The 10,855-nt window shown below is 45.3% G+C and overlaps 1 protein-coding gene across 1 annotated transcript in view; it reads right to left on the bottom strand.

Annotated features, from left to right (window-relative positions):
* lama5 (laminin, alpha 5) overlaps nt 1-8,874 on the bottom strand; it is a gene marked incomplete in the record, with an annotated part of 207,409 nt that extends 198,535 nt beyond the window's left edge. Inside the window, 3 exon segments of the mRNA XM_029720356.1 lie at nt 230-258; nt 491-643; nt 8,354-8,874. Of these exon segments, the coding sequence (XP_029576216.1) occupies nt 230-258; nt 491-643; nt 8,354-8,647 (476 nt within the window).
* Between the last annotated feature and the right edge of the window lie 1,981 nt (nt 8,875-10,855).

Raw genomic sequence — 10,855 nt, 5'->3', positions numbered from 1 at the left:
GAGCGAAGAGAGAGAGAGAGAGAGAGAGAGATGAAGAGAGAGAGAGAGAGAGAGAGAGAGAGAGAGAGAGAGAGAAAGAGAGAGAGAGAGAAACAGAGGGTGAGGTAGGAGGAACAGAGAGAGAGAGAGAGAGAACAGAGCAGTGTAGAACAGAACAGAGCAGAGCAGAGAATAACAGAACAAAGCAGAATAGAGCAGAGTAGAGCAGCTTCCTGGTGTAACTGTATACCTCCACAGAAACAACAAAAGAACACAGCCCTGTGTGGTGCATCAGATGACAGGTGGTACAGTCTAACAGTAGGTTACAGTATAAACACAACACAATGACAGATACATGAGAGAGAAGAGAAAGAGGTAGAGTTGGGGGGATGGGACGAGTGTGTGTGTGTGTGTGTGTGTGTGTGTGTGTGTGTGTGTGTGTGTGTGTGTGTGTGTGTGTGTGTGTGTGTGTGTGTGTGTGTGTGTGTGTGTGTACAGTATAATGGCTTACCTGTCCCAGGTCCAGGGTAACGTTGACCTCGTTGAACTCTGTGCTGCGGGAGAGAGGAGGACTCTGCCACCATCTCTCTGTACCATCGATGGCATTGGTGATGGGGTGGGCTCTGTCACTGTCCCCCATGGCGCAGGTATCACAGTACTGACCCTGAGGACGCAGAGACCACTGAGTTAGGAGTTTAGGGAGGGATCATACAGCATCATTCACTTATTGACTTCAATCCTTCCTTATCATCACAGAACTAACCAAGACAATACAATGACCTCAATGGAGGATTGACGAAATCTAACGGTTTAATTCTCTATCTCTCTCAATTCAAGGGGCTTTATTAGCATGGGAAACATATGTTTATATTGCCAAAGCAAGTGAAATAGATAAACAAAAAGTGGAATAAACAATTTTAAAAAATGAACAGTAAACATTATACTCACAAAAGTATCAAGGGAACAGACATTTGAAATGTCATATGATAGTGTTGTAACAATGTGCAAATACAGCGGCAAGAAAAGGTATGTGAACCCTTTGGAATGACCTGGATTTCTGCATAAATTGGTCATAAAATCTGATCTGATCATCATCTAAGTCACAACAATAAGACAAACATAGTGTGCTTAAACTAATAACACACAAATTAATTGTATTTTTCTTGTCTATGTTGAATACATCATTTAAACATTCACCAGTGTAGGTTAGAAAAAGGATGTGAACCCCTAGGCTAATGACTTCTCTAAAAGCTAATTGGAATCAGGAGTCAGCTAACCTGGAGTCCAATCAATGAGACGAGATTGGAGATGTTGGTTAGAGCTGCCCTGCCCTATAAAAAACACTCACAACATTTTAGTTTGCTATTCACAAGAAGCATTGCCTGATGTGAACCATGCCTCGAACAAAAGAGATCTCAGAAGACCTAAGATTAAGAATTGTTGACTTGCATAAAGCTGGAAAAGGTTACAAAAGCATCTCTAAAAGCCTTGATGTTCATCAGTCCACGGTAAGACAAATTGTCTATAAGTGGATAAAGTTCAGCACTGTTGCTCCTCTCCCTAGGAGTGGCCGTCCTGCAAATATGACTGCAAGAGCACAGACCAGAATGCTCAGTGAGGTTAAGAAGAATCCTAGAGTGTCAGCTAAAGACTTACAGAAATCTCTGGAACATGCTAACATCTCTGTTGATGAGTCTATGATACGTAAAACACTAAACAAGAATGGTGTTCATGGGAGGACACCACGGAAGAAGCCACTGCTGTCCAAAAAAAACATTACTGTAAAATATTCTGTGGACAGATGAAACTACAGCTCAGTTGTTTGCAAGGAACACACAACACTGTGTGTGGAGAAAAAAAGGCACAGCACACCAACATCAAAACCTCATCCCAACTGTAAAGTATGGTGGAGGGAGCATCATGCTTTGGGTCTGCTTTGCTGCATCAGGGCCTGGACAGCTTGCTATCACTGACGTAAAAATGTATTCCCAAGTTTATCAAGACATTTTGCAGGAGAATGTAAGGCTATCTGTCTGCCAATTGAAGCTCAACAGAAGTTGGGTGATGCAACAGGACAATGACTCAAAACACAGAAGTAAATCAACAACAGAATGGCTTCAACAGAGGAAAATACGCCTTCTGGAGTGGCCCAGTCAGAGTCCTGACCTCAACCTGATTAAGATGCTGTGGCATGACCTCGAGAGCAGTTCACACCAGACATCCCAAGAATATTGCTGAACTGAAACAGTTTTGTAAAGAGGAATGGTCCAAAATTCCTCCTGACCGTTGTGCAGGTCTGATCCTCAACTACAGAAAACGTTTGGTTGAGGTTATTGCTGCCAAAGGAGGGTCATGCCTGTTATTAAATCCAAGGGTTCACATACTTTTCCACCCTGCACTGTGAATGTTTACACGGTGTGTTCAATAAAGACATGAAAACGTATAACTGTTTGTCTATTGTTGTAACCTAGATGAAGATCAGATCAGATTTTATGACCAATTTCTGCAGAAATCCAGGTAATTCCAAAGGGTTCACATACTTTTTCTTGCCGCTGTAGTTAATTTGCACATCGGGATTCTAGTGAAAACACTGTCAGAGATTTGATTTATCTGTTTCTGTCTCTGTCTCTCTCTGTCTCTTTCTCTCTTTCTCTGTGTCTTACAGCCACTTAGTTGGCTCATCTATAAGGTAACATTTTAACATTAAACTTCAGTTGTTGCCGACGCATCGTTGTTACCTCATCGTCTATATTCTTTAATTCCATTGAATAACCTCGAACAAATAATCTGTCAACACAACCTGTTTCTATAATCTGGTGCAGAAGACTAAAGTCTTCAGTTCAGTCCTGTGAAATCGGCTAGTCTGGAGCATCTGTTGCAGAATGTAACCTATTTTTCTTCTTTGACATAAAAGTTATACACTACATGACCAAATGTATGTGGACACCTGCTCGTACGAGCATCTCATTCCAATAATATGGAGTTGGTCCCCCCTTTGCTATAACAGCCTCCACTCTTCTGGGAAGGCTTTCCACTAGATGTTGGAACATTGCTGCAGGGACTTTCTTCCATTCAGCCATGAGCATTAGTGAGGTCAGGCACTGATGTTGGGCGATTAGGCCTGGCTCGCAGTCAGCGCTTCCAATTCATTCCAAAGGTGTTCGATGGGGTTGAGGTCAGGGTTTTGTGCAGGCCAGTCAAGTTCTTCCACACCGATCTCGACAAAACATTTCTGTATAGACCTCGCTTTGTGCACGGGGTATTGTCATGCTGAAACAGGAAAACTGTTGCCACAAAGTTGGAAGCACCAAATCGTCTACAATGTCATTGTTTCCTGTAGCGTTAAGATTTCCCTTCACTGGAACTAAGGGGCCTAGCCCAAACCATGAAAAACAGCCCGAGACCATTATTCCTTGTCCACCAAACTTTACAGTTGGCAATATGCATTGGGGCAGGTATTGTGCTCCTGGTATCCGCCAAACCCAGATTTGGCGGATACCAGATTTGGCAGAGACTGCCGGATGGTGAAGCATGATTTATCACTCCAGAGAACACGTTACCACTGCTCCAGAGTCCAATGGCGGTGAGCTTTACACCACTCCAGCCGACGCTTGGCTTTGAACATAGTGATCTTAGGCTTGTGTGCGGCTGCTCGGCCACGGAAACCCATTTCATGAAGCTCTCGACGAACAGTTCTTGTGTTGACGTTTCTTCCAAAGGCAGTTTGGAACTCTGACAATTTTTATGCGCTACCCGCGCTCGGCGGTCCCGTTCTGTGAGCTTGTGGAGCCTACCACTATGACAGTGCCACGTTGAAAGTCACTGTGATCTTCAGTATGGCCATTCTACTGCAAGTGTTTATCTATGGAGATTGCAGGGCTGTGTATTTGATTTTATACACCTGTCAGCTGAAATAGCCGAATCCACTAATTTGAATGGGTGTCAACATACTTTTGTATATATAATGTATTTCATAAAGCAGCCGTCAGTCAGTCATGTCCAGAGAGAGAGAGAGAGAGAGAGAGAGAGTGTGTGGGTGGGTGTCCATGTGTGAAGAGGAGGCATCAGGGATTCTAGTGAAAACATTGTCAGAGATTTGATTTCCCTCTCCACCCCCACTCAATGTTGAACCTTAACATGTGATAACTATACAACAGAACAGATGAACAGGAATGACATTTACTCTCACTGGTGGCTAAAAATAGCTATCTGAAAGCCACGCCCCTACTAAACTACACCTCCAGTCTTCTGTACCACTGGGTCATATCTCAATAACCCAGCACCAATAACCCAGCACCAATAACCCAGCATCAATAACCCAGCACCAATAACCCAGCATCAATAACCCAGCATCAATAACCCAGCACCAATAACCCAGCATCAATAACCCAGCATCAATAACCCAGTACCAACAACCCAGCACCAATAACCCAGCACCAATAACCCAGCACCAATAACCCAGCATCAATAACCCAGCATCAATAGCCCAGCACCAATAACCCAGCATCAATAACCCAGCACCAATAACCCAGCATCAATAACCCAGCACCAATAACCCAGCACCAATAACCCAGCATCATGTCATAGGCGTCGTAAGGAGTGGACCAAAACGCAGCGGATAAAGTGCTCATCTTCTTTCTTTATTAAAGAAAACACTTAAACAAAATAAACTGACGACGAACACAGTCCAGTAAGGTGCACAGACTATACTGGAAACAACCACCCACAAAACACAAGAGAAAACAAACCCAACTAAATATGGCCTCCAATTAGAGACAACGACAACCAGCTGCCTCTAATTGGAGGTCATTGCCAAAAACCCAACATAGAAATAGAAAACTAGATAAACACATAGAAATAGATAACATAGAACATAAACCAAAAACACCGAAACACACAAAAACAAACACCCCCTGCCACTGCCTAACCCACACCCTGACCAAACTACAATAACAAATAACCCCTTTTACTGGTCAGGACGTGACACACCAATAACCCAGCATCAATAACCCAGCACCAATAACCCAGCATCAATAACCCGGCATCAATAACCCGGCACCAATAACCCGGCACCAATAACCCGGCACCAATAACCCGGCATCAATAACCCGGCACCAATAACCCGGCACCAATAACCCGGCACCAATAACCCGGCATTAATAACCCGGCATCAATAACCCGGCACCAACAACATAACGTTGCTCTTTGTTAAAACAAAACAACCCAACTCGGTGACCCAGCGCCTGCAACCCAGCAGATGGGTCAAACAAGCCAGTATTTTATTTAGAGTGCAGGGAATTAGTTCTAGAACAGAACATTACAGGAACAGTTTCTCTATCATTTGCATATCCTTTGAATGTTCTAGAATTTAGTATAGAATGGACCTTTTAGTTCCTTACTGGTGACCGTTTCATAGAGGCAGTACGAGCACTCCCTCCCCACCTCGTCCCCTCCCCGTCCCAAGGCCTTTTCTCTCTATGGGAGCGTTCCAAATGGCATCCTATTCCCTTTAAAAGCGCACTACTTCTGACCAGGGGCAGGGCCCATGAGGGTCTGGTTAAAAAGTTGTGCGTTATATAGTGAAAAAGGGGCCGAAATAAAGTTACCAAATTTCCTCTTGGATGAAATCCCTGCCAAAATGCTACTGCTGCGTGCTCGGATTTGAATCATGTTTGCACATTTCACTGAATACCTGTGTTCATTGTTTTTTTGATTTCACCTTTAGTAACCAGGTAGGGCAGTTGAGAACAAGATCTCATTTACAATTGCGACCTGGCCCAGATAAAGCAAAGCAGTGCGACACAAACAACAACACAGAGTTACAGGTGTAGCTTCAGTTTCTAAGAACTGTGTTACATCTTGCCTGAACTGATTTGGGGAAATTATTCTCTGTGAAAGCTACTAACATCCTGCCCATTTAACACCGGTCGGTCCCACAGTCACCACCTTCTGTTTCCAAATGAAGGCTACCCAGCGATGGGTTTCACCAGGCTACCCGGCGAACAGGCTACCCAGGCTACCCGGCGATGGGTTTCACCAGGCTACCCAGCGATGGGTTTCACCAGGCTACCCAGCGATGGGTTTCACCAGGCTACCCAGCGAACGGGTTTCACCAGGCTACCCGGCGATGGGTTTCACCAGGCTACCCGGCAACGGGTTTCACCAGGCTACCCGGCGAACAGGCTACCCAGGCTACCCAGCGATGGGTTTCACCGGGCTACCCAGGCTACCCAGCGATGGGTTTCACCAGGCTACCCGGCGATGGGTTTCACCAGGCTACCCGGCGAACAGGCTACCCAGGCTACCCAGCGATGGGTTTCACCGGGCTACCCAGGCTACCCAGGCGACGGGCTACCCAGGCTACCCAGGCCACCCGGCGACGGGTTTCACCAGGCTACCCGGCGAACAGGCTACCCAGGCTACCCAGCGATGGGTTTCACCAGGCTACCCGGCGAACAGGCTACCCAGGCTACCCAGGCTACCAGGCGACGGGCTACCCAGGCTACCCAGGCTACCCAGCGACGGGTTTCACCGGGCTACCCAGGCTACCCAGGCTACCCAGCGACGGGTTTCACCGGGCTACCCAGGCTACCCAGGCTACCCAGGCTACCCAGCAACGGGTTTCACCGGGCTACCCAGGCTACCCAGGCTACCCAGGCTACCCGGCGACGGGTTTCACCGCGTGGGTTCCCTTATTTCTGCTTGTTCTTGGGAAGCACCCAGTTTTCATAACACTTTTACTACGGTTGTTGCAACAACAACAACAACAACAACAACAACAACAACAACAGCAGCAGCAGCAGCAGCAGCAGCAGCAGCAGCAGCAGCAGCAGCAGTGCCTGAGCTCAGATCTCATCATGTGGTTATGTTCTATGTACAAACATTACAGCATCGTTGTTGGGTTCTAATAATAAACATACGTAGCATTATAGCATCGTGGTTGGGTCCTAATAATAAACATACGTAGCATTATAGCATCGTGGTTGGGTTCTAATAATAAACATACGTAGCATTATATCTAAACACATCAGCAAATGTTTGATTCCGGCGCTCAGCGTTCCGTGCTTTACTGAAACATGTCAAATTCCACTCATACATATAGTGGTGAGGTCATCATTACACCTCGTCATACTGTACCAATACATATAGCGGTGAGGTCATCATTACACCTCGTCATACTGTACCAATACATATAGCGGTGAGGTCATCATTACACCTCGTCATACTGTACCAATACATATAGCGGTGAGGTCATCATTACACCTCGTCATACTGTACCAATACATATAGTGGTGAGGTCATCATTACACCTCGTCATACTGTACCAATACATATAGCGGTGAGGTCATCATTACACCTCGTCATACTGTACCAATACGTATAGCGGTGAGGTCATCATTACACCTCGTCATACTGTACCAATACATATAGCGGTGAGGTCATCATTATACCTCGTCATACTGTACCAATACGTATAGCGGTGAGGTCATAATTTCACCTCGTCATACTGTACCAATACGTATAGCGGTGAGGTCATCATTACACCTCGTCATACTGTACCAATACGTATAGCGGTGAGGTCATTCATCATCTGTTTTCCAGGAGCATTCCTCGGAGATGAGGCCATACTCCCAAACTAGTTCATAAAATGCCATGTTGCATTCAGTCTCTGTTGTTCATTCAATTAAGCCTGTAGTGGATTGAACTGTTGTCGCCCATCAAACCCAAAATAGAAGCTTGTTTTACTGCAATGTTTGTACACAAAGCAAATGTAAACAAGCACTATACAGCCTCAAAACGTGGTAAAAAAAACTAAAACGTTGATGTCATGGACGGTCATTCTTTGCAGCCATAGCTCAGTCTATTCATTTGAGAGCGGTTACATTTCGCCAGGCCCCATCATCCCTCAGCTTATTTTACCAAAACAGGAGCTGGGATTCGTTTTGTTATTGTTTCTAATGCTGATTTCCCGATTTAACGTATGTGTAGCTACCAATCTCTTTCAGAAACTACGGGTAGGTTAATTAACGAAGTTAATAACGAAGTTTATAACTGATTCATAACGGATTCATAAAGTCTCCTATCTCGGCAACACAACACCACTGTTGCTTGATGCCGCGCTCACCGCACGGATCACTCACTCCGAGGCATGAGGAGACAGGTGTTAAAGAAAGTGCATAAAATAGCATACCCTATACTTCTTTAAATGTTATGCTAATAATGCTCATTTAAAAGTAGGCTGTTTTGTTGTAGCCTAGTTTAAAGTTAGTCAATAAAATAATATAGGTTGCGTAAAACGTGTATTGCCCTGTTACCAATGCCTGACTTGATTTTAATGAAGCAAAAACTATAAAAACGTATTTAAAATTCTTACCTGGATGGTTTGACTCGGGTCCCCTGACACTGGCCCCCCGACCAGCTTGCAGTACAAGTCATGTATCGACCGCCCATTGTCCCCTTCTCCGCAGGTCGCTGTCGCCGTGACTTTGGTCCCTTCTGCTAGGTTAAAATAAGGTGGGTGCAGGCTGTAGCCATTCCCCCGGTTGGTTGGCAGCTCCTGGCCCTGCGCCGAGAGGCCGCAGATTAGCGGACATAACAGCAGCAAAACAAGCCGCGTTGGGCCGCCAGCCGCCAGGGAGAGAGTCACCAACACCGGTCCCTTCGCCATCGTCACCTGCCGGTGCTCTGCTGCAGTTCGTTAGATAAATACGACGACTGGGCTAGAGTAAAACAACCGACAAAAACTAATAGCAATTAAACTACAATAAATCGATATGATAAACTTTACTGATTTATTATTACAAAGTAGACATCGGTGGTAAAGCGATAGAAAATAGGTCAACGGTTAGCTCTGAATCATTGAGCGGTGGAGAGCTGTCTGTCCGCTGAAGCCTGTTGCTGTCTCTGGCTTGGGCGGACACCTCCTCTGTGCTGAGCTCTATTCTGTTCTCTCTCTCTCCCTCCCTCCCTCCCTCCTCTCCTCCCTCTCTTTCTGCCGGTGTGGCTGAACCGGGATAGCTCAATGCCACGGGTTACTGTAGGGAATATGATGCGTCAGTCTGTACAAAACTCAACCTGGTCTCAGAGCATTTCTCATTATTCTGTATGTAAATCCGAGACACTCCATTTAGTATGATGTGTGGTATGCATTCATTTGTGGATGTCCATTATCCATTTAGTATGATATGTTACTAATTTACAAACCGTATTATATGTTAAGAATTTGAGAATTGTAAAATATGTTACTGTAACAGTGTAGGTTCCGTCCCTCTCTTCGCCCCAACCCGGGCTCAAACCAGGGACTCTCTGCACACATCAACAACTGACACCCCACGAAGCATCGTTACCCATCGCGCCACAAAAGCCGCGGCCCTTGCAACGCAAGGGGAAACCCTACTTCAAGTCTCAGAGCGAGGGACGTCACTGATTGAAATGCTATTAGCGCGCACCACCGCTAACTAACTAGCCATTTCACATCGGTTACACCACCGCTAACTAACTAGCCGTTTCACATCGGTTACACCACCGCTAACTAACTAGCCGTTTCACATCGGTTACATTACGAATTTGAAAAAAAACGTATGTTATGTTACGAATTCTAGCTAGGTGCTAACATTAGCTAGCTCACTAATGTTAGCTAGGCTAGGGTTTAAGGTTAAATTTAAGAATTAGATTAAATTATTGAGGTTAGAGGGAAGGCTTAGCTAATATGCTAAGTAGTTGCAAAGTAGCCAAAATAATTGTAAGTATATGAAAAGTTGCAACAAAAAAAGTAAAATTGTCCATAATGAGATTTACCTCGCAACTTTTCGGTTGCTAGACATTGGATTTATATGCCCACCCATCCACCCGCTGGTGTAAAGTACTCAAGTAAAAATACTTTAAAATACTACTTAAGTCATTTTGGGTGGTTTATATTTTTTGACAACTTTTACTTTTACTCCACTACATTCCTAAAAAAAAATAATGTACTTTTTACTGCATACATTTTCCCTGACACCCAAAACTACTCGTTACGTTTTCAATGCTTAGCAGGACAGGAAAATGGTCCAATTCACACACTTATCAAGAGAACATCCCTGGTCATCTCTACTGCCTCTGATCTGGAGGACTTACTAAACAGAGAACATCTCTGGTCATCCCTACTGCCTCTGATCTGGAGGACTCTACTGCCTCTAATCTGGAGGACTCACTAAACACAGAACATCCCTGGTCATCTCTACTGCCTCTGATCTGGAGGACTCACTAAACAGAGAACATCCCTGGTCATCCATACTGCGGAGGACTCACTAAACAGAGAACATCCCTGGTCATCCCTACTGCCTCTGATCTGGAGGACTCACTAAACACAGAACATCCCTGGTCATCCCTACTGCCTCTGATCTGGAGGACTCACTAAACACAGAACATCCCTGGTCATCTCTACTGCCTCTGATCTGGAGGACTCACTAAACACAGAACATCCCTGGTCATCTCTACTGCCTCTGATCTGGAGGACTCACTAAACAGAGAACATCCCTGGTCATCCCTACTGCCTCTGATCTGGAGGACTCACTAAACACAGAACATCCCTGGTCATCCCTACTGCCTCTGATCTGGAGGACTCACTAAACAGAGAACATCCCTGGTCATCCCTACTGCCTCTGATCTGGAGGACTCACTAAACACAGAACATCCCTGGTCATCCCTACTGCCTCTGATCTGGAGGACTCACTAAACACAGAACATCCCTGGTCATCTCTACTGCCTCTGATCTGGAGGACTCACTAAACACAGAACATCCCTGGTCATCTCTACTGCCTCTGATCTGGAGGACTCACTAAACACAGAACATCCCTGGTCATCCCTACTGCCTCTGATCTGGAGGACTCACTAA

This window comes from Salmo trutta, chromosome 28 (assembly GCF_901001165.1).
Source record: "Salmo trutta chromosome 28, fSalTru1.1, whole genome shotgun sequence".
Taxonomy (NCBI): Eukaryota; Metazoa; Chordata; class Actinopteri; order Salmoniformes; family Salmonidae; genus Salmo; species Salmo trutta.
The sequence above is the reverse complement of the archived record's forward strand: the minus strand, read 5'-3'. Positions and strand labels throughout refer to the sequence as shown.